The following is a 25,257-nucleotide window of genomic DNA, read 5'->3' as shown; positions in this document are numbered from 1 at the left end:
TATCCAAAAGCAATTATGTCATTAATATACCCTTTTAAAGGGTAACTTAGACTTGTATTTTTCAAGTATAAAATTAAAATGGAAAAACAACATTCACTCAGGCAACTTTTTAAATGATACATTCACCAGTGAGCATCAAACACTATAATCAATAAGAACTCTTTGAGCACCCAGCTTGCACAGTTGGTAATATTTTACCCTTCATCTGTCACTACCTATATCATACCAGAATATTTTGAGGGCTATATGATCTTTTTAAAAATGATAAAATAAACTATGTCTTGACTTAGATAATAATATGTCTAAAACATATGTAGCTTTCAAAGCACTTTTATTTAACTTTAATAATTTTTCATTCACAATGATTCTGAGAGATAGATGGGTCATATATCTATCATCACCAGTTAGATGAGGAAAATTGAGGCCCAGAAAGGTTCATAAGCAGTTGAAGGGCATCTGACCAAGAAGTAATTAAGTGGGGCTACCAGAACCCTAACACCATAGAGGCACCTAGCTTACAGTGCCCGGCATGGTGCTCAAGAGACGTTAGCCATTTTCCTCTCCAACATTTTGACCTACTTTTTCATACTACGTACAATAAAAGCATTTGTTAAAACTCAACTTTGATAAATTTCAATATAACACCAATATATTTAAGAAAGTTGGATGTTAAAAAGTTAATTATATAATTTTTTAGAAAGCAAAAATGAATCAACTCGTTATGCTCTTGTTTTTAGTCAGAAGTTTATGATATTGAATTTTCCCAAAGCAAAACATTGTATATAATGTGCTTTGTATAGTGCCTAATATAGTGCAAACACTTAAAATGACAGGTTTTATTATTATTATGCATATAATCCCTGTCACAAGTACAGTTTATACACACTTGAAATTGAGCTTTAAAAGAAGTAAACGCCATATAAATCTTCTGTACCAGGTTTTGGTCCTGCCTACAATTTCTTATTTCTAAACTAGTCAAAGCTTTTCAACTTGAGTTCTTAACATGCCTTTGTTTTGGGATCTTTGCCCTTATGAGTAGCATAGCTTGGCACTCAGCCAATTTCTGAGCATTCAATCCTGACTACACAATTTGGGATTTAAAACCTCTGGGCATCCTTCCCTAAGGAACAAGGCCAAATCTTCTGTATAAGTTCACATGACTTTACTTCTGGGCAGCTTTCACAAGGAATGGGATGCCAGCAAGTCAATCAGATCCCACTACCAGGGGGCAGATAGTCTGCTGAGTTGCTTCTTCCTATTCTACCAATAGTGGGCTGAAAGGTAGTCCCAAAGATATCAAGTCTTAATCCCTGGAACCTGCAAATGTTACCTTATTTGGAAAAAGGGTCTTTGCAAATGTGATTAACTTAAATATTTTAAAATGGAGAGATTATCCCAGATTATCCATGGGGTCCTAAATGCTATTACATGTATCCTTATAAGAGAGGGGTAGAAGGAGATTTGACCCACAAAGATGAGGAAAAGGCAATGTGGCCACAGAAGCAGAAACTGGAGTGGTGCAGCCACAAATCAAGAAATGTGGAGGGGCCACAAGATGCTGGAAAAAGCAAAGAAAAGATTCTTCACTACAGCCTCTGGAGGGAGAATGGCCCTGCCCACACATTGATTTCAGTTCATTGAAATTGATTTTTGACTTCTGGCCTCTAGAACTGTGAGGGAATAAATATCCATTGTTTCAAGCCACCAAGTTTGTGATAACTCGTTACCTTAGTCACAGGGAACTAGTATACTATCTTAGTACATTACTATAATAAAACCTTGCATACTATGGTTTTCATAAAAATGACAGTGCAGCTGTGTTTATCATTTTCTAGACCTTTAAAGATGATAATTATGCAACATATCTTACATATTTATTGTGTAAATAGATATACTCACTTTTCCAGCAGCACATTCAGTCCCATCAAGTGGAGGTCCCTTTTTAGTCTTACAAAAGTAGGGATTATCAGGATGGCTACACCACAGCTGTTTACATGGGTCAAAGGTTCGGAACTGGAAGACAGATAATCAAATTCTCAGTGAACTCTCAGCTTGCATGACATGCACCAAAAATATATTCTATACAGTTTCTTCTGTCCTGTTTCTTGGATGTGTTTATTTCAAGTTAATAGCCAATGCTGTGACATGTTAAAAAAAAAACTGCATAAGAATTTCAGGTAGAAAATACTTTTATTCTGCTTTTCTAAAATAACAATGATAAACAATGAGTTGTCTGAGATTATCTGTTGACTTTTAATGTTTTTGCTTGCTGTTTCTACGTTTTGTTTTTCAAATAGACAACGTTGAAATTTTCTAAAGACTTAGTAATTATCATGAATATTGTAAATGTGAAAATATAATGGTTTGGCAGCTCTCAAGCTATCAAAATGTCTTTTCTTTATCTCTGTAGGTATGAGATAGATAGTTGAATATAAATAATAAAAGGGCCAGGCACTTTGGGAGGCTGAGATGGGTGGATCACCTGAGGTCAGGAGTTCAAGACCAGCCTGGTCAACATGGTGAAACCCCGTCTCTACTAAAAATACAAAAAAATTGGCCAGGCATGTTGGTGCATGCCTGTAATTCCAGCTACTTGGGAGGCTGAGGCAGGAGAATCGCTGGAACCCAGGAGGTGGAGGTTGCAGTGAGCCAAGATCATGCCACTGTACCCTCCAGCCTGAGTGACAGAGTGAGACACCGTCTCAAAATAATAATAATAATAATAATAATAATAATAATAAATACTTATAATTAGTTGACTAAAAGCAGAAAAAAATTGTCAAACTTTCTGTGTAAGATAAAGTATTCCAGGTACAACAAAATATCTTAATACATTCATATAGTTTATAAAATATTTTCCATATATTTGATTCTCATACCAATCCATTGCTGAGAAATATGGGTTACAAGTTAGGGCTATAGTTACGGTTACAAGTAAGACAGTAACAGCACAAGACTAGAGTCTTGGTTTTCATACTCTTCAGAATGGTTTTTATTTTCTGAACACACCACATTATAATATCCAAATGTTTGTATAAGCAAACATGTATATTTGTGTGTGCTCTTTGCTTGTTTGCTCTTTTTCTCTCTAAATGTAAACATCTTACCAAGCATTATATAGATTTTTAAAAATATCAAACAACAGCTTATCCACGTATCTATTGCCTATACTGCTAATTACCTACATACACCCTTATGTGCATAGAAATTTTTTTATTAGTACACCTTTTTAGAGGTGGGTTTTTTGTTCTAATCCTTATTACCGAATGTGGAAATTCTACTTTTCCATGACATTAAGCCAAAGCTTTAGAATTCTCTGATCTAAAACATTAATGCAAGCAATTACGAGCTCACAGTGTATACTTTATAGACAGATCAAATGGTTGTATATGGAAGGTTTCAAACAGCAGATCAATTTCTTTCTAGCCCCATGAAACACTTATGTTCCTTGCTCTAACACACAAAGCTTGCTCCAACATAGAAAAAGGCCTTCTTTTTTTTTTTTTTAAATGAACTACTAAAGACCAATATGGAAATTTAATGAAACATATATCTAATGTGAATAGTTACAGGCAAGACTGGCTTTAATGGATTCCATTTAACATATATATGTGCCTTCCTTGTGCTAAGCACTTAAATTATGTTGTTAGATTTAATCTTCACACCAATCTTATCAGATAAACACTATCATTACCCACATATTACACATGAGAAAGTAGCCCAGACAGATTAAATACAGTGCCCAAGGTTATATATTTAAAAAGCATCAGCTGGGCACAGTGGCTCACGCCTGTAATCCCAGAACTTTGGGAGGCCGAGGTGGGTGGATCACAAGGTCAAGGAGTTTGAGACCAGCTTGGCCAATATGGTAAAACCCCATCTCTACTTGAAATACAAAAAAAATTAGCTGGCGGTGGTGGTGCATGTCTGTAATCCCACCTACTCGGGAGGCTGAGGCAGGAGAATTGCTTGAACTCAGCAGGCGAAGGTTGCAGTGAGCTGAGATCGCACCACTGCACTCCAGCCTGGGCGACAGAGTGAAACTCTGTCTCAAAAAAAAAAAAAAAAAAGAAAGCATCGTATCCAGGACCTGACCCACCGTCCTGACCCCCATGCTATGCCATATGATTCTTCTACTAGACTATACCAGCACAATCCTTCCCTATGGTCACACGTACATGGAATCCTGCCATCAAGCTAAAGAAAAGCAATAAATCTAAGGCTTTAACAATCATCTTCTCTGAAGGTCACAAAAACCAGGGGATGCAAAGAACATGAAGATTTGAGCCTGGCAGCCTTGGTTTCAAAGTCCAGTTTCCCTGTTTACCAGCTGTGTGCCTTAAGCAAGTTGCTTAATCTCTAAGTCTTGGCTTTATCTTCTGTAAAATAAAAGTACATCAGCTCTCTTCTAGTCTGTCATGAGAATTAAATAAGACAATATGTTTAAAGCATTTAGCTGTAGCACATAGCAACACAATGAACACAAAATAATTGCTAGATATTATTATACTTGCACCAGTGAGTCTGTAAATCTCACCAAGCAGGAGCTACACAAATAGATTTCAAGACGCAAAATCTACATCAACTGTGAGCAACATACCGCAGTGCACATTTTATAGCCAACACCAAAATCAAAACGACATTGCTCATCCATAGAATAATTGATTCCAGGAAGTTCTGGGAGTTTAGGCCAATCATGATCAAAAGGGTCATCAAGGAGACAGTCATAGGAACTGTAGGAAGAAAAATATTGCATGTAGTTAAATGTTCACTTAAAAAAATCATGTCCTGATAAAAAGAAGTAGTCTTAGCTTATATGCTTTAGAATTTGATCCCAGATCATACAGCAAGTTTGCAAAAACATGTATTTAAGGTTTTGGTTTTGGTTCCATTTAGAAAAAGACTCTTTACCTGTATTTATGCCAGGAAAGTAAACCAAGCATGACTTAGGAATGTAGTAGAGCCATGATTATTTGAATCACTAATTAAACCACCACATGGTGTGGTAGGGCACATCCTGACACCTATACTATAGAGCACAGCTCGTGTCACATGCAGGAACCACATGACCATCCTCCCCCCATCCTCAAGTTTGACCATTAATCAAAGATTCTATAACAATTTACTAAAGGAAAATTACATTACAGTTAAAAATTTACTTATATTCTAGACTTATGGCTTCAAGTATTGTGACTCCATGATAAAATTGTTGTGCCGAATGTTCTAAGTCATACGAAAATGTTTATCAATAATAGTTTTCATTTACTGGGAATTTTGCTATGGCCAAGTCCTAAGAGTCAGTTTCATGTCTGTAGGCTGTAAAATAAATACTCTCATGACATGCAGCAGGGGACATACTGGATATATCTTTTCAGTTCTTGACCACTGCATCGGGACCAGTGGTAACGATGGAATGCTGCTTGTACTAAGGGAGCCATGACACTTCCCATAGCAGTCTCATCACCACACCTGTTGCCTTGTCCATCATGCTCCATTCCCAACCTAGAACACAAAGAGACCTCAGTGGTAAGAATCAGGCACTACTGCCTTCACTTAATTTTGGTTTTGAAAATAAGCCCTGGGAAATAACGTATTTTTAAGTCAATGTGGCTTTCTTGAAGAAGTCACAGAAACGGAAATTGACACCAATCTGACAGAAATGCCTTTCATATTCTATAGCTCTGAAAACCACAGGAGTGCTTCTGCAAGCCAGTCACTCATTTAGTTTCAGTGCATGACCTCTTCTCTGTTTGCAGCTCTTCACACTTGGCAAAAGACAAGAATTGCATGCTGGCATGCATTCTGCCCAAAGAGGAAACAATACTGGGAGAAGCAGGAAAGAAAAGATCTTTTTTTTTGGCTTTATAGCTGTCAGCAGTGACTTACACATGGCCTGTTTCATGGGCTACTACAAAAGCAGATGAAAAACCATCCTCATGATTCAGGGTACAACTTCTCACTGGATGACACATGCCGGTGACTGGAGCATATCCTGTAGAGAATAATAATTACTTTTATTTTCATTTTATGAGAAAATCCATTAAGAATTACAACTGGACCTTTGCCTAGGGGAAAAAAAGTAAAAGCCTTTCAGGAAACAGGGGCAGCATTATTTCCCTACTAGCATTGTGTCACATTATCTTGGGAAAGCCACAGGTAATGGTCTCTAAAAAGGTTCACTGGGTCTGCATTTTCTCCTTTCCTAAGGGAAGGAATGGCCCAGGGTTACCATTCTCTTCTGCCCACCAGCTAAGCCCTGTCTTTCTGTTTTAGTAAATGGTCCTTCATATCATGGTACTGATGAAGGAAGCCAGAAACTCCATCAATGTTGAAAAGAAAATCATCAGTCTGCTTCTTCCAAAGTCCACAGCAGAATTTATTAGATAAATGTAAGCCGACTTTGGAAGAAAGCTCTTTGGCAGCAGTCATTTCTCATGGCATCTCTTTTCTCATTCTAAACAGTTAGTGGAAATCACACTGCATTTTACAGCATCCCCTCCACGCCCCAAATGCACAATCACTATTTTAAAAGCAAGTATAATTTACAATGGTATTTAAGTGGCATTTAACATTGAGAACTCCACATAAGTCACTGTAAGCAAAAGAAAGAAAATGTATGCTTGGACGGTGTGTGGTGGAAAGTGGTGGTGGAGAGCTGAACATTTGAACAGACTGCCTGATCTAGGATTACTTTTTAAAAGTCATGCCCTCAAGTGTTTCTTCTACATATTGATGGCAATACCTTGCATTCCAGCAGGTCCGAAGTCTTGCCTGGTTAAAAAAATTGCATGGTCATGGTGCTCAGAGTGGTTGAGATCAGATCTTTGTTGTTGGGATGCCCAGCGACATACATTCTCCAAGCTTCTGGATGGGTTTCCCCTTTCTATGAGGCTGATGGACTAAGAGAAAACAGTATGTTAAAGACACACCTGACAATTTCCCAAAGGCTTCGTTTGATCATTTTCTCTGAAGTTGAATTTGAGATTAAAGTATTTATACAATGATTCAAAAATATTTGGGGCTTATTTTGATATTCGCTTTGGTTTGTGAATTCTAAATGCCTATGAAGGATATTTTAATAATAATCAATTTTACCTGTGTGAAAGTCAAATGATACCATTTGTGAGAATGGTTTTGTTATATTTGAGACAGAAACTCACAATTTTACCTGTGGGAAAGTCAAATGATACCATTTATGAGAATGGTTTTGTTTTGTTTGAGACAGAATCTCACTCTCTCACCCAGGTTGAAGTGCAGTGGTATGATCTGGACTCACTGCAACCTCTGCCTCTCGGGTTCAAGCAATTCTCATGCCTCCGCCTCCTGAGTAGCTGGGATTACAGGTGCCCACCACCATTCCTGGCTTTTTTTTTTTTTTGTATTTTTAGTAGAGACAAGGTTTCACCATGTTGGCCAGGCTGGTCTCAAACTCCTGACCTCAAATGATCTGCCTGCCTCGGCCTCCCAAAGTATGGGAATGTTTGATACTGAGATTTGCTATTGTGAGGCAACTTAATATTAATCATTTAGGCAATAATTTTAGTAGTCTAAATAATTTCTGATTCAGCTTAGATTTGAGTTTCATAGAATTAAGAACAAAAATATTGAGAAAGATTCTGGCATGTTTTTCCAGGGATGTGAAGGTATAAAATCTTAGTTAAGATTTTTGTTTATTTTTTACGATCCAGAATTAATCAACATGTGGGGAGAATATGAATTCTTCCATGAGTTGACAAGGCTGGTGAAATCTTAGTCTATGGAGAACCACCAAATTATATTAACTTTACACTAAAAAACAAAAACAAAAACTCCCATTTTTTTTAACTTCATGCTACTGAAGAGGGGTGGACTCTTCCAGTTCTGATATAACAAAATAAGTTCTTTGAATGTTGCTACCATCACATTAGGGTCAGGAGTTAAAAGTTCAGGGGGAAAAGGGCCCAACCTTCAAGAACTCATTAGCCACACTTCTCAGAGTAGCTCTGATGAAATGAAAATTTGAACTTGGAACCAAAAATTAGTCCCTATTTGACTGACAGGCGAATTTTGTTACAGTTCAGCAAATGTTATTACCAGTGTTTACATTCTTAATAAAATCAGTTTCCTTTTTTTACATACTGATCACATACTTTTCCAAACAAACGCTTTAACAACCAACTGGAGGCTGTTATTTCCAGCTGCAGTTAACTCATATTCCTTGTTGGCAATATAAAGTAGGTCAGGTTTATGTGATAAAGATCGATGACACTCTATCATTATAAAATGATAAGTGGATGTTAACTATATAATGAAATGCAAACACATGGATTTTTCCTATTTCCTAAATGTACAACTTCGTTAGTATTTCATAATCAGGAGGATTAATTATGGGAGAGAGATCTGTAATTTTAAACATCAAGAAAGTTGTCAAGCTAGTCATTTCCTGTATGTTTCCTCCTTAAAGGAGGTAAACTCAATTATATTACACGAAATGCCTACTATGTGCGTTTTTATCCAACTCTTTGCTTTTGAAAAAATAAAAGCTCTTTTAAATGAAAAATATTCACTCTGCACCTCACTCTTCTTAAGTGGAAAGATATATGTATATAAAATATTGTTTTTAGTGAATCAAGAGAAGACAAAGATCTTTGTCTTTTTTCTTCATTATACATTCCAAGCACCTAGAAAATGTCTGCCACTTAGTAGGCATTCAGTATAATCCCTTCTAATGAATAAATGAAACACACACTCGATGATAACAATAGGCTAAGGAAATTCTCTCTCCTTATAATAGTATCCATTCATTTCCATTCATAAGTCACACCTAAAGTCAGGGTAATTATCTACATCTTTAGACAGAAATAAATAAGCAGTGGCAGCCGCACAAAAATCATTCATAATCTGCTCACATTTGGAAGTCTCCACTCATGTGGCAGTTTCTTCTCCTCAATTTCAAGCAACTAGGGGTTTATGTGGAATATATCTATGACTTAAGTTAGATGTAGCTTGAACAATTTAGTCTTCTATTTGCTAACCCAGTCCCTAATGTTTATAATTCATGTTTTAAGACATTTTACCTTTGCATATCCCAGCATTATCATGCGCACCAGGACCACATTTATATGCACTCCGAGGGACTCATCATGGTAAATTTCATTCACCTAGAAATAAAAAAAGATAATTGCTAAAAGAAAGGAAACACTGAGGATTTCATGAGATGTACATATAAGCTGTGTAATCCCACAAATAGATGAGTAAATTGCTGTTTTTAAATTGAGTTTAATAGCTGAACTCTGAAATGTAGTCATTTACTTTTAGCTTTGGAACAATCTTCGGATATGTAAATTGCTAATTTTGTAAACTCCACAGTAATATGAATGCACAGGTCATGCTCAAAAGGGCTTTGTTATACTAGTGCAGTGTTAGAAGGAGTCTATGTGTGATGTAATCCAAATATAACATTAGCCAAAAGTAACCACAGGAGGGTGACTTTGGCAAATCATCTGCTACCTGTGAGTTGCCTGCCACAGTAAAGGAAAACAGCAAGCATTTGCTTACTGGGGTGCCTGTGTGACAACCAGGGGTGCTACGTCTGGTTGAGAGAGCCAATGGCTACGGGGTCTGTGTGCAGGAGCTGTGGTAGTGTATCTGAGGGCCAGCTAGCAGGTGGGGCAGCTGAGGCAACGACTGCTTGAAAGTCCTACAAGATAGAAATCCTCTAATACTTAAGTTGCTAAGGAGACTGTACGAGTACCTATCAGATGAATGTCAGCCCTGGATGCAACTCAGAAGAGCAAATTTGAGTCACTGCTTTTTATTTAATTTTAAAAAATTAGGCTGAAATTTCTAAAAGTGACTTGGTATACTTTAAAATCATAGATGTTGGAATAAGTGCAACCTCAGAGGTCATAGTCCAATTCTGTTTTACATAGATGAGGAAAATAAAGCCTGTAGAAATTATCTGACATGCAAAACACAGTGAGCTATTGGCAGATACGAATCTGAAATGGACTGTAACTGTATCTTCTCATTAAGCTAGTGCAAAATTAGTGCAAATAAAAAATGTTTAGAAACATGGCGAATGTTAGCAGGAAGGAGAAAGGTGGAGTTACCAGGCTAGAATGCAAAGTTCTTAGAATAAGGACTCGACACTTGTTAAAAAGACTAAAAGAGGGATGAAAAACTAACTGCAACTCAGCTTCAGATCCAGGAGATTTGAACAGTGATTTTCTGTGCAGCAACCTGAAACCTGCACAGAAAAGATAGGCATAATCTCATTGAGAGTGGCTTTAAAAATAAATATAACTCAAGAATGATTGAAGAATGCTCCAAAACAAGAAACTCACAAATCATAGTATTTTGATTTGCCACACTGACCAAAGAAAAGACCAAGAAGTCTCAACTGAATTGTTTCAAGAATCCAACGTGACTGCACAGAACACCTTAAAAAAATCAGGGTCTTGAATGCAGACTGAAAGCATACTTATTGAATTTGTAGAAGTCACAAACAAGAAAAGAACAGCAAAGGTGGAAGTAAAAAATCTGGCTAAGCTAGAATATACTAGAGATAACAAAGTATAACTTAAAAAGAAAAGATGTGAAGTCCTTTTAAGTGGAAAAATGCATGTATACACACATACATTTATACATATATACACATGCACATGCACACGTACTCACATACATAGAATGGTAAGAACCAATTTAATACTTGCACGAGATAAGCCAAGCTGTGAAAAAAAATCTGAAATACAATCTTGGATTGCATAAGTGTGCAGGCAGATAGCTCATGCCCAAGTTGTCCCACTCTAGGCTACAGAAAACCTGAAGTATTGAGTGCATTTTTCTGGGCTGTCTTATGACAGAGGTCCTTGACAAAACGTGAATATATCCTGAGAAAAGCTAACAGCAAGGAGGCCAGAAAATGTGTCTTATAAAGAAGGGTTGGGGATACCCAATGGTTAAAAGCCTGAATGCCACATATTAATAGTCTCAGATAAATCCTGGTTCAACCCCTCACTGCTTGTGAGACCTTTATTTTTATAAGTCTCAATAAAATGGACATAATAAAAATAATATCTCATAGGGTTAGGGTGAGAATTAAGAGAGTTAACTCATGCAAACAAATTGCTCAAAAATTTTATGAGTGAGAGGGAGGAAGGAGTTTTTTAAGAATATTAGAGTATGAGAAGTGGAAAAGAAAAACATAGAAGAATTAATAGTCTTCATATGGAAAAGGGGTTTGATTCATTGTATATATCTATAGAAAATAAAACTTAAAACCATTCACATTATTAAAGGGGTAAATTTCAGCTCAATATAAAGAAAAAGTCAATGTTAGACAAAAAGCTGTTGTTTCTTATGGGCTTTTCAGTCATGGGCTGATTCTTTTATCTTATGCCACACTTCATGCTGCCTAGTTGAAAAGTGAATCAAATCTTCCACCCTCCTCTTCTGGATTCATTATCTGATAACATATTCCTAACTTTATAGTTGCAATAAAAGTTAAAAGTCAACAACCAGGCCTGTCACCAACGCATTCATTCAGAGACTCATGTCTATCCCAAGAGGCTTCTTGTAAGGCAGCTGTTTCAAGTTAGAAACATGGCTTTGCACACCAAGTTATAACATGCATTTAGTTTAATGAAGTTGAGATGTAAAATGCACTTGATGTTAAAATAAGGTTGAAAGCAATGTTAGTAAATAAACAAAACTAGATAACAATAAAACAAAACTAAAGAAAAGGAGACAGAAAAAGTGGATTAATTTCTGGAGAAGGAGAAGTAAGGAAGAGTAGGAGGCACTTACAGCCAATGCATATAACAGTGACAGCTATACTGTAACAGATGTAATACATCAATGCTATAGGAAGCCCCTACAACAGAAAGTCTTAGAATAATAAAATGAAGGAAAGATGGGAATAATGACAAATAGCTTGTGATATTTGAGTTAGTATAAAATGCACATATAATCATCCTAAATTAGTAAATTCATTTGTACTTAGTGAATTTTAAAATTAACACAGTGTCAAGAAAGTACAATGGACAAAGTTATTAATCTCAATAGCAAATAGGATATTAGAAAATGAATAAAAGAGCATTTTTAAAATTCAGATTTACCATTCACCAAAATAAAAGTATTACTTAACAAAAGTCACCATTATGCCAGGCTAATTAGAAAACAGTGGGACCCAGTAGAAACCACAATCAGTTTAAGAATGTTCTGAGTCAGCACACATTTTGAGATTCACAAAGTATACATAAATTATTATAGGTAGAAATAATCAAATACAAGGGAATAATATTTTTACATAGCACAAAGTATTATTTCAATGTGGCAAATAACCAGCTGTCTATACTGTACAAAGCACTGTATCTTATTATTTTGATTTTCAAGGCTTAAAAAAGTTCCTCCATATTATTCACTTCCAAAATATACTTAATAATTTGACTGCTTTTCATCTTGCCAGGCCCTATCAATTCCTGAGATGCAGTGTTTTTATACTGTGAAACATGGAGTATGATAAGAGTTGAAGCAATAATATAGCACCATGTTATTAGACATTCAAAACCCTGGGTTCTGTTCCCAGCTTGGCCACGGATAAACTGAGTGACCTTCGGTTGGTCATTTAACCTGAGTCTCGATTTTCTTGTTGAGAAACTCTAATTTTACTTGCTTTGTCTGTTTCACAGTGTTGTTGCTCAAAACAAGCAAGATGCCATACAACTATACTCAGCAAAATACAAAGTACTTGAGCTCCTATCCCCCATCCATGCACAAAGTTTTAAAAAAAATTGTGAGTGTATTTTCATAATCTACCTGAAAAGTCCAAGAAAAACAATTGCCTTAGTCACAGTTTTTGCTGAAAGGGACCTCAAGATTCTTCTATTTGAAATGTGTTAAATCTCAATCTCAATGAAACATCTAGTTTCAATTATCAAGAAAATTACTGGGAAAAATCATTTAAAAGCTATTTCCAGCAGATGGCAGTATGCATGCTTCAGAGGGGCAAAGGACAAGCTGCTTCTTACACCTGAATGTGCTTGCATACCAGTCAGTATGTCAGTGTTTTCCTATATTTACACATAAATGAAACAACCTCCTTGAAATTAAATAAGAATTGTAAAATATTATAACCTGAGAAAAATGCTACGTTTTAAATGCTTACTCATTTGACTCTTAAAAGCAAAGAAAAATATTGAAAACAATAATTATTTAGACTTTTTAAAATGTCATCTGATTGCAAAATTACATAAGAGGCATAAGGAAATTCTCATGATCTGGCTGTTTTTAACACTCAAATAACATAGAGAAAGAACCAAAAGGATATCATACTAAATTAACAATTTGAATCTGTCAAGATGGGCTAAATTCTTATTAGGAAATTCTTAGTCCCAGCTACTTGGAGAGGCTGAGGCAGGAGAATGGCGTGAACCCGGGAGGAGGAGCTTGCAGTGAGCCGAGGTTGCCCCACTGCACTCCAGCCTGGGCGACAGAGCGAGACTCGGTCTAAAAAAAAAAAAAAAAAAAAGAAATTCTTAATAATTCGAAATAATTCTTATTTATTAAGAAAGTAATTTTACAACTTTTAGTGAAAAGGAAAGTAATTTTTCTGAAGTAAAAGCAAAATCAACAAAAAAGAACAGCTAATAATACAGAGAGCTTATCAGCTTCCAGACACTACATTAAACACTTTACCTATATTAATTCAACTAATCCTTGAAATAACTTTAGAGATATTAACTCCATTTTACAAGTGCAAAAGCTCAACATATATTAGAGAGCTCAGAATCCTATAGAGGACAGATGTTCTCATTGCCCAGAGAAGTTAAGTAACTTGCCCAAGTACAATTAGTACACGAGCAAGGGATAAAAATTAGCAGTCTGACTTCAGGGTCATAGCTATACCCATTTTGCTGTGCTTCCACAGACCTGCAGGCTACAACACTGTCATTATACATAGGATGTGGTTTTAAAATCATCAATAGTGATTCTCAACCTTTGAGTTTAAGAATACAGTGTGGAAACATATTGAGAAAGAGAATGTAAAATTTGCAGCTTCTTTTCATAATCTTCCTTATGTAAATTTTAAGAAAATGAGTCAGGCTCTAAATGTAATATAAATAAGGATTTATTGATGATCAGTGTAAGAGTATTCCAGAAAACATTGAGAAGAACTAAAAAGGAGCTAGAGAAGAAAAATTAAATAAGAAAAGAAAGAAAGGGTGGAATGTATAACCAGTGTTTTGGGTTGCAAGAAAAGCAGTAAGCATAAACATTCTAAGTGACGTATTTGACACTGCATAATGCAAACCAAAGTACATCTACAAAAAAAAACTCAGTATCTTTTCACCATGTGAACCAACCTATTGGACCATGGGTAGATTTTCTGTGAGGTGTTCAGGGTTGAGCCTAGAGTCTTTATTAAATTACCTGAAAGAAGGGGTAAACAGAACATTAATTCAATTTTCAGATGACCTGATGTTGGAAGAGTTTGTCAATGATGTGAGGGAGGAAAAGGTAAAATCAAATCAAGTATTGCTTTCCTTGAAATGAAAATTCCTTCCAGGTTTGCTCCCGGACAGGACAAATTCTCCCAGGACATTTCGCTGGCAGGACAATCTGACCTGCTTTGTCTGACTAGCTGATGAACAGCTTTGTCTGGCTTCAACAAAGCAACACTCATTTTTTGTTCGGATGGGTGGATTAGGTCTTCAGAGGCTGGATAGCTTAGCGGTGGAGAGCATGAGCTCTGCATCAGACTGCCTGGATTCGATCTTAGCTGTGTGATGCTGGGCATGTTATTTGTCTCTGTGCCTCAGTTTCCTCACCTGTAAACTGGGATAATTACAGTATTATCCTCATAGGATTGTTGAAAGGAATAAATGAGTTCATATATGTACAGTACTTGATGCTTGGCCCTTGCAAATACAAAAAAAATTAGCTGTAATTATTGCTATTATTCATATAGAAGCAAATAAACACCACATATACACAATTTTTTTTTTTTTTTTTTTTTTTTTTTTTTTTTTTTTTTTTTTTTTGAGACGGAGTCTCGCTCTGTCACCCAGGCTGGAGTGCAGTGGCGCAATCTCGGCTCACTGCAAGCTCCGCCTCCCAGGTTCACGCCATTCTCCTGCCTCAGCCTCTCCGAGTAGCTGGGATTACAGGCGCCCGCCACCACGCCTGGCTAATTTTTTGTATTTTTAGTAGAGACGGGGTTTCACCGTGGTCTCAGTCTCCTGACCTCGTGATCCGCTCGCCTCGGCCTCCCAAAGTGCTGGGATTACAAGCATGAGCCACCGCACCCGGCCCCACAAATTTTTTTTTAAAGAGGCTTTTGTATAACTGAAAGTAAACAAGTATCGACAAGATAGCCTGAGTGATTCTGACTAGATATAAAAGAATTCTGAAATGGACTGAGAAAAGTATTACTCTGTTGACAACTATCTCTTACGTAGGTAAAAGTTCCAAACTCCTACCTGCTTGGATTCTCAGCCCCATACTCAGTATTCCTTTTCCTCAGAATACAGAGGTGTCTCCCCATCTGCCAACTCTTCCCTCATCTCCAATCTCATATTAATAATAACTACTGTTTATTGATACTTTTATCAAATATTTATTGAACAGTGGCTATGTGCCCAGATATTCTAGGGGTGGAGAATGGAATAGTCAATACCTTTGAGTCTCCGTTCTTATGAAGCATATATTCTATTGGGCAAAACAGCCTATAAGCATGAAAAAAAACGAATGCAAAAAGACATGCAGGCAATGTCATTTGAAATGGGAATAGGTGTAATGAAGAAAACAAATATATGAGTGACAAGATAGAGGAGGACAAGAGGAGGTAAAGATTGGGTACTATTTGAGATTGGGTAGTCAGGAAAGGAAGAACCATGGACAGGAAGGAATAATTGTGTGACTGTTTGAGGAAAAAGCAATCTAGGCAAAGGCGAGAGCAAGTGCAAAAGCTCAGCATATATTAGAGAACTCAGAATCCTATAGAGGATAGACATTGTCATTGCTATTTATAAAGAGACTGAGACCCAGAAAGGACACACAGTGTTTTCCTCAAATGATTAGCAAAGCTATCAAGTCTATATGATATCAGTGCTTGTTCTCTTTTCGCAAATACCTTGCTCTACGTTGTGTTTTGTTGTTGTTGTTGTTGCTGTTTTGTCATGGTGGAAGCCCTGAGTCTCTAGACAGTCACTCCAAAAATCCCCTCCCTGCCCCTGGTTTAATCGCTTCCTTCCTAGGAATTACTTTTCTTCTCTTAGTAATATTCTCAACTTTCTTTCATGGAAAAAAAAAAAAACAAAAAACAAAAAACAAATAAACAAAAACTATCTACAATGTTCTGTGGGATCTGGTATTGTTTACCATTATATTCTTCAATGTCACTATTCTGTTTCTTTAGCAACATTAGCTCTACTGTCTCTGCCTAACCTTTACATGTCAGTGTTGCTCAAGGTTGGTTTGTTTGTTTTTTGACTGTTCTCTTGATACATGTTTCCCCTGCAATATTCTCTTCACTGCTGTTTCTTCAACCAATACCTATAGGCTGATGAATTCCAAAGTTTGGTTTTTTTGTTTATTTGTTTGTTTTGAGATGGAGTTTCACTCTTGTTGCCCAGGCTGGAATACAATGGCATCATCTCGGCTCACTGCAACCTCTGCCTCCTGTGTTCAAGCAATTCTCCTGCCTCAGCCTCCCGAGTAGCTGGGATTACATGTGCACACCACCACACCCGGCTAATTTTTGTATTTTTGGTAGTGATGGGGTTTCACCATGTTGGCCAGGCTGGTCTCCAACTCCTGACCTCAGGTAACCCGCCCATCTCGGCCTCCCAAAGTGCTGGGATTGTAGGCATGACCCACTGTGCCTGGCCTCAAACTTTTATATATCTAACAGTGATTCATCTCTCTCATGTGTGAGGGCCATCTGTTCAACTCTAGAAACAGGACTATTTAGAAGTACACCTGGATACCTCATAGCACACCCATCTTCTCTCTAAAACCTGTTTTTCTCTTCTAAATATTTTATCCCAGTTACAGACTAAATCATCCTTGATTCCTTCTTCTTCTTCAAGTATTAGAGTCATTCTACTACCAAGTACTGCAGACATCTGTCAAACCTGTCCACCTCCACATCCAGCAGCTTAGTAACCAACCAGCTCATGCAGACTGTTGCAATAACTTGTTAAAACTTTTGCAAATATTTTGTATTTAGGTGATTTGGGCACATTTTAGTAGCTCTCCAGAAAGGAAGACTGTAAGGGTTGATGGTTGTTTTCAATAAACATGAGTCTTTCCTTTTATGTGAATTATGTTTTACTTCATTTCAGTATCAAAGGAGCTTTGGAAAGCCCACGAATAGGCAGTCAGCTGTGAGGTCCTACAAACTCTTGCGTCCTTTGTAACAATGGACACATAGCAAAAGCCCAGGCAGAACTGTTTACCTTTCCTCAAGATTGAGAAAGATGGTTTGCACAGGAATCTACAAACTTTTTCTGTGTTTTACAACCCGGGAAAATATAAAGGCTGTAACAAAGTAAGGAAGGATAAGGTCAGTCTGATATCTGTAACCTAAGAAAGAAGAAAGTGTGAATTTCAGGAAGGGAATTTAGGCCTGCAAAAGCAAAGGGGGAAAGGAAGAGGAAACTGAGACACTTCAGTAAAAATCGAAGGGACCTCTTATCAATACTGTGTGGATGTTGTGTTACGTTAAGGTAACATGTGATGTGGGGACTCGTTTCTAGAGTGATAGGTCAGGATATTCCTGGGAAGGTGAGTATGTTTTTATAAAAGGTGGCTGAGTTGACTTGTGCTTGCCGCAATCTGCCTCTGTGATCTGGTATGCTCAATCCATGTTGGGGAAATTAAGACAGTTTGTTGAGGTAGGGAAGTATAGTGTACATAACAAGGAGCTTGGACCCAGACAGACACTATGAACTTAGAAACTATATGTCCATGTTCATAGCATAGTGTCTAACAGAGTCTCTCTCCTCCAAATAATTCTAATAATGCATCTCTTTCTAAAACGGACTGATCAAGTCACTAATCTTCTTAAAAACCCTTTATGACTCTCCTTTGACAAGATGAAATTAAACTACTTAGTATGGTCCTTATTATTTTCTAAAGTTAGCCCAAGCTTCTCTTTCCAGTCTCCTCATCTGCCATCTCCCCTAAATCCTTTCAATGTTACCATGCAGACCAATCTAGAGTGGCTCCAAAGACCCCATGAACTAATACTTCTAGTATCTTGTTACAAGCTGTTCCCTATCTTCCAAGACCTATCTCCCCTTTTTCTAGCAGGAAAATGCCAATTGAGTTGGAAAAGTCCAACTCAAATGACATGTTGTCTTATGACGATTTCACTGGCCACTGGCATTATTTGCCAAACCACATCCTCTCTTTTTCAATTCACATTTACATAGTACTTTGCAACTGAATCTCTTGAAGATTAATATATTTTATAGATCTCTATCACATTTTATTATTATCATTTGTTGATTGGTTTATTTTACCTGCTACAATTAGCTCCTTGTAGAAAGGCACTATGTTTTATTAATTTTTGTCTCCCAAGAATCTAACAGGACCTTGCCTACAGTAGGTTACATATGCTAGGTGAATAAATGCCTAGAGGATTGATGTGAATTCAAATGTAAGTAAAGGATTATAGATAATGACTCAAAACAGAAAACTGCTACATGATATGCTAAGGTTATATGAATATGTATACTTTCCAGGTAAATCTGCATTGCACTCACATTCAATGTTTTCAGAAAAAGTTAAAAAATCAAAAGCAGTATATTGATATAACCATCGTTAAGTAACCAGTAACCACATATATTCGCTGCTAACTCTTGAATAAGTCCATTAATACTTTTTAAGGACCAGGGTACGTCTGTGGAGTTTATATTTTCTTTACAAATATTGATTAGGGAAGCCTGCCCTGTTCAGATAACACATTTATGCTTGTTCACTGTCCATCATAAGTAGCTAATTTCAATATACAAAGAAACTGATGAATTCACTCAATAATTTATAATTTCTTAGAAGTCCAAGACTGTTTCTTTGTACTGGGAGGCACTCTTTTAAATGAACTGCTTTCTTATCATTTAATAAATCCTGAGATTAAGGCATAAATTCTATTTACAGGGCCCTAAAAATGTTAATAGGCACATTAGACCCAGAAGACCATTTCATAGATCTTAGCATATAAAAAAAGATACCTTTGACCTGTCACAGACAGCAGAGTGTTGCTGATGGAAAATATCTGGTACATTGAAAGAAAACAACCTACCCTCTTAACCATAAAAATCTGCCTCATCAGCCTGTTAGAATCTTAAACTAGATTGCTAACAGGTTTGATTCAATCAGGTAACTAACTGAATTCTCATTTCAATGACTTGAATCGTATAAACAAGACACAGAAACAGATAAAGGAAAGACATCAGAGTTTTATCTAGCAAGAGGTATATAAAATGCCTCAACTTTGTAATGAGAGGCAGTGAAGTTTGGGGAGGAAGAGCTTAAGGCTCAGAAGGCAGATACAGATCTGGGCTCAGGTCCTGACTCTGCCATACTAGCTGTCTGACCCTGGGAACATCAACTAACTTCTTTCAGCTTCAATCTCTTCATTTGTAAACTGGGACTAAGGCTGAATGCATCTTAGAGTTGGAAAGTATTAAATAATTTATGTAAAGTATTTATCAGAGATTCAGGCACAAAGAGCTAAAATGTTAGTAGTATAAGCCTTCACTATTAATATTAAATCTTTATTTTGAATCTAGACCCAAAACTAGATGATTTCAAATAGCTTCAAAGATTTCATCACTAACCTTAATTCTCCATAGTCTATATTTTTATTGACCAACTCATCTACATAAATGATACCATTAACAAACAGAATGTTCAAGCTAAAAAAAAAGTATAAATTATGGTAGAATCATCTCTTTCCCTCAGTCCATGGATTCAATAGCAAATCCTACTGATTTTACCATAAACCATCTATTATTACTGCAATCCTCATTGTCTAGTAAAGCATTCTCTCTTGCCTAGACATTTATACTCACTTTCCAGTAGGGTCTGTCTTCATTGTCCCTAGGCCTCTCCAATTTTTCTTTACAAAGCCGAGAGAAGCAGGAATCGACCCTCAATGGCTTTTATTTTGTACTTAATACCGCATTCAGCTCCTCCTATGACCAGAAAGATGCTTGCCTTCTTCTCCTAGCTCTGCCTGACTCCTTACACACTAAACTCGAGCCACAGTGACCTTCTTTTAATTACTAAAACACATGCCCTTATTAAATGGCTGGATCTTTTACTTTAAGTCTCAATTTAATCAATTCCTGAAAGAAGGTTTTCTTTTTTGTTGTTTGTTTTTTTTCTGTTTGCTTGGTTTTTTGTTTTTCTTTTTTTTTTTTTTTTTTGAGACGGAGTCTCGCTCTGTCGCCCAGACTGGAGTGCAGTGGCGCGATCTAGGCTCACTGCAATCTCTGCCTCCCGAGTTTACTTAAGCCATTCTCCTGCCTCAGCCTCCCAAGTAGCTGGGACTATAGGCACCCGCCACCATGCCTGGTTAATTTTTTGTATTTTTAGTAGAGGTGGGGTTTCACCATGTTAGCCAGGATGGTCTTGATCTCCTGACCTTGTGATCCGCCTGCCTCAGCCTCCCAAAGTGCTGGGATTACAGGAAAAAGGTTTTCTTAATCATCATGTCTATGTATAACCTCTATCACCCATTTGCTCTGTTATTCTCTTTTCCAGCAAATTGTCAGTTCCTTGCATAGTTCTTATGTAACCTATGATGTAATTATTTGATTTCTCCACCAGTCTATAATCTCGCTGAGGTCAGGAAATAAGCTTATTTTATGTTAACCACCATATACCTGGCATATAGCATTAAAATATTTATTAAAAGACTGAATCAATCAAAATTTTATTGCATGTCTACCACATGGCAGACACTTTTGGATATAATTATGAGGCTTAATAATATACAGTAACTGCACTCAAGGAACAATCAACCTATTAGAGAACTGCCCCTGTTGAGGTTTGGGTTGATAATTATGGACCAGGTCAGGAAATTAAAAATTTTAAAACTCTACTCTCTTGAAGCTTGGTGGAGGATTCAGGCAAGCTCCAAGAGGGTCAACAATTTTTTATCATGCTTATTGGAATATTCCCAATACCTAAAATAGGCCTTGCACATGGCAGATGATGGGTTGGTATTTATAGCATGAGACATGCCCCATAGCTGAGAACCACTTTCCCAGTAAATCAACCATGTTACAAGTTAGTAAAACTATAAACATTTCTTAATATAACAAGATATGATATGGAATCCTAAGAAAGGCTTAACATATATGACAAATCTCTTATTTGAAACATTAAAACCTTGGATATGTTCATATCCATGTGTTTCTTCTTCATATAGGAAGCTTGGTGAAATGTCAAGATCTACAAAGTATAAAGAGGTTAAAAAAAGCAGATGGAAGACATCTGATTATTCTCCCCACTGCTTCACAAAGGAGTGGGGATAAGTAGAGGGTATCCTTCCTTTCTTAGGAAGTTGTATCGAAATCATCTAGGGCCTGCTCAAACTTGTTCACTTGACCCTTAATCCCCCAGAGAAAAGTGTTAACTTAGTGAGCTAACTTTCCTGCATCCAAACACCCAGATTTGCATGGCAACACCTACAGAATTTTACCACATTCACACACACAGTCATCACTATCATTAGGAAATATGGCCCTGAACTAGATTAAATATATTTGTATCCGAAAGGTGGACAACTTGCATGGCTAATTTAAAATAGCAGATAAACCAAAGGGATTTAACATTACTAGTGACATATAATAGTAAATACTGTGTTTTAAGTGTTCTCATTATGCTTAAATTATGATTGAGTTAAAATTAAAAATAACTTAAAAGTTCTAAGCCAGTTTCTCCTCCCAGTAACACTGACTTTTTTTAATGATTAGCTTTACCACCTTATCATTAATTGAGACTGGTTTATGGACTGTAAATAATTTTTTTAAATTTACCTAAATTTTATTAACATTTTAAAAGTCTCTGTTTCCTTTGGAAAAATTGTAATAATTTCCATCTTGCAATATAGTTGGAAAGAATATATGATACCCAATAATAATTGTTATTTTATTTCTTAAACACTGCTCTCATTATATCATTGCATTTAGCGTCTATTTCCTCTTGTTTTGAGTCCAAAATTCCTGACTCCCTCCCAAGATTGTTCATGATCTACCTCTACATTATTTATATTCATTTGTTCTTCTTTCATTAAATATACATTTAACACTTAATATATGAGCTCTTTTCAATAAAAGAAAGCATGACATAAGAAATATAAGCTTCTCTTTAAAAGGGAATCCCATTTAAATTAAGGTGATACTCTGAAGCAAATTACTTGGACCTAAAAGTATTCCCTTAATTCAGAAACTATCATCTCGGTTCTGATATGGAAATGAAATTGACAACCAGGTAAAGGGAAGAGCACATCTGCTGAGCAGTCAACCAAGGCAAAGTTGACAAACAATTTTAAAGGACAGCATGATCTTTTCTCCACTATAGGGACACCTTTCACCCTAATCAGTGCAAAAAGATAGAACTTTTTTGCTGTTAGCTTTCTTCTACAGTTTCTCTCCAGGACCCTATCTGACATTTCATCTAAGTCTCTATGTCTATGTAGGCCTCAAGCCTGGTGAGCTGTAATTTTAGATGACCATGAGAAATCATAAAGCACGGCCAGCACAGGAGATAGTTATTTGAACATCGTTAGAGAAAAACTGAATATTCCTGGTCTTGAATTTCCATGAGGTAGCTTCATTACAGTATCATTGTTGGTTTCTCTTTCTGCTTCTCATTCTCATTTGATGATGAATTAGAGGAAAACGAAAGAGCCTGCTCAGGTCAGTATTTTGGGTCTAACAGGCTACAACAGGGCAGTGCGTATGGAGGAGAGGGAAGACTTCAGTCTTCTGTTTGTCTTGCCTAAAGTTGTCTGCTTGACTCCAGGGGGAAAACCTGAAATTATCCAGTTGGAGAGTGATGAGGGTTGGGAATAAGACTAATTTAGAACAAGGTTTCTAAATCTCAGCATCGTTGACATTTTGGGCCAGATAATTAAAAATTCTATGCCGTGTAGGGCTATCTGTTGCACTGTAGGATGCTGAGCAGCATCCTAGGCCTCTCTCCATATTAGCAGTAGCATCCCCCTCCACCCCCGCCCCACCCACCAGTGCTAACAATAAAAAAAGTCTACAGACATTGCCATATGTCCCTGGGAACTGACGTGGACACAAATTATCTTCAGTTGAGAATCACTGATTTAGAATAATGAAAACCTTGTGACTATACACTTAAGTATATGCAATTGTATGTGCAATTCAGGTCTCATCAATAATAAAACTATTTCATTCTTCATCTGTGTGATTTCCATGTCTATCTTTCAGTTGGTCATGAAGTTGGGGAGGGAAGGGGAGGAGTGTTATTCTTACCTCTCCAAATCTCTTACCTGTATTAATTGCTTAAAATGCAACTAATATATTAAGTTTTAAAAAATTATTTTCTCTCCCATAGCTCCATTCTCTGATACTCTATTTACTTTAGAATAATTTGTATTTGAGACAGTCATAGTCTATTATCTAATTTTTTAATGGACTTGAGAACAAAAGTCCTCTTGACCGTTTTTTAAAACATAAAATGCATCACTTTGTTATTCCTTTGACACTGTCAAAATCATACTTACTACTTACTGTCTGGTGAATATACTGTATCCATTCCTACACAGAAATCGTGTACATTTTCACATGTCCTTCAAAAAACACAAACAAGGCAAACAAAAAAACAACAACAGGAAAAGAAATCTCTAAAAGCAGTTTAACTCCTAACTTCTTGATGAATTACATAACTAATAAACTTGTTGAATCTTTCAATTTTATAATGATAAAAACTAAGTCCTAGAAAGGGACATGATTTGTCTAACGTCACAAAGCCAACTAGTAGTATGACTAAAACTAAAGCCTTACCCTCCTAAGTCCCACTTTAATACTTTTATCACTTCCTGATTGGATAACTATGGTCACATCTCCATTTTCTGAAGTGTTATAGCATCTATGATATACTGCCTATAATATGGCTTAATAATAGCATGACTTTTATTGTTTAGGTTTTTTTCCTTCTAATTTTCCCATGTATTTATTTTTTTCTCCTCTAATAGTTATAAGTTCTATGAGGACAAGAACCATATCAAAATCTCTACTGCATTACTCCAAAAGCCTTCTTATTAGGCACATTTGCAGGCCAAATAAGTCTGTACTGATTGTCTTCTAGATAGTAGAAAAAAAGTAGCCCAGGGACATAATGAATGACATAAGAATAACATCTCCATAGGAATTTTGAAATTTTACATAACTTATGAAGTAAAATTTGGTATCGAGAAACTAAAATATGCTTGTCTGTTTGTGCATCTGTATGTGGCACTGTAAATAATGGATGACTTGTATACTCACTTCATCCTCTCAACAACCCTATTATTTTTCTCAATATGCCGATAAAGAGAAAGAAGCAGGACAGGGAGTCCAAGAAGCATGCCAAAGTTAAACAACTAGCAAAAAGTTAATAGTCAAAAGGTTAATACGAAAAGTTCATAGTCAAGAGTTGAAAACATTCATATGATTCACAAATGATGATCCTCTATACACATCTATTGCCAAGGCTAGTAATTTGTTTTCCGTGTGTTGTTTGGTCTTCATAACAGAAATTAGTGCCAAGAACAAATAAAAATGTGTTTGAATTTCTGTACTCATTTTCCATTTCACAGAGATATGGTATAAGTGTAATTTTATAAATTGCTATCTCAATAGACCAAAATATAATTAACAGATATTAGCATAAGCAAAATCATGTTTCATGAAACTAAGAATTTTTCTCCTTCACTATTATTGCTTGAAATCTAATCTTAAGCATGGGGGAAAGAGGTAAACTATAGATATCCAAGAAATTATATTAAATATCAAAAGTTGTGTGAGGGGGAGGGTGGGTTGAGAGATAGGGAAATAAAACAGCATAGGCTTAGGTAATAAATTTGCAAGATCAATATAATATATATTTTATATTGGCATGAGGTAACATATATAGAGTGCATCAAAATCTCGATTATCTTTTAGAAGTAGGTGGTTTGCATATTATTATTTCTCCTCAGTTGTTCTCTGCCAATTTAAAAAGAAAGAACACAAGTTTCAGGATATT

General features: G+C 36.4%; 1 protein-coding gene and 1 long non-coding RNA gene across 2 annotated transcripts in view; one reads left to right on the top strand and one right to left on the bottom strand.

The window, feature by feature from the left end:
* ADAMTS3 (ADAM metallopeptidase with thrombospondin type 1 motif 3) overlaps nucleotides 1-25,257 on the bottom strand; it is a 284,850-nt gene that overhangs the window by 30,176 nt on the left and 229,417 nt on the right. The window contains exons 6-11 of the mRNA XM_032150423.2: nucleotides 9,057-9,140; nucleotides 6,743-6,899; nucleotides 5,887-5,992; nucleotides 5,359-5,502; nucleotides 4,601-4,733; nucleotides 1,900-2,013 (exon numbers count right to left, since the gene is read on the bottom strand). Coding sequence (XP_032006314.1) covers nucleotides 1,900-2,013; nucleotides 4,601-4,733; nucleotides 5,359-5,502; nucleotides 5,887-5,992; nucleotides 6,743-6,899; nucleotides 9,057-9,140 — 738 coding nt within the window. The remainder of the gene's footprint in view (nucleotides 1-1,899; nucleotides 2,014-4,600; nucleotides 4,734-5,358; nucleotides 5,503-5,886; nucleotides 5,993-6,742; nucleotides 6,900-9,056; nucleotides 9,141-25,257) is intronic.
* The window catches only part of LOC131382367 (uncharacterized), a 54,449-nt gene that overhangs the window by 15,612 nt on the left and 13,580 nt on the right, over nucleotides 1-25,257 (top strand). The window lies entirely within an intron of this gene.

This window comes from Hylobates moloch, unplaced genomic scaffold, assembly GCF_009828535.3.
Source record: "Hylobates moloch isolate HMO894 unplaced genomic scaffold, HMol_V3 SCAFFOLD_2, whole genome shotgun sequence".
Classification (NCBI taxonomy): domain Eukaryota; kingdom Metazoa; phylum Chordata; class Mammalia; order Primates; family Hylobatidae; genus Hylobates; species Hylobates moloch.
Note: the sequence above shows the minus strand (reverse complement) of the source record. Positions and strands in the feature narration are given on the sequence as shown.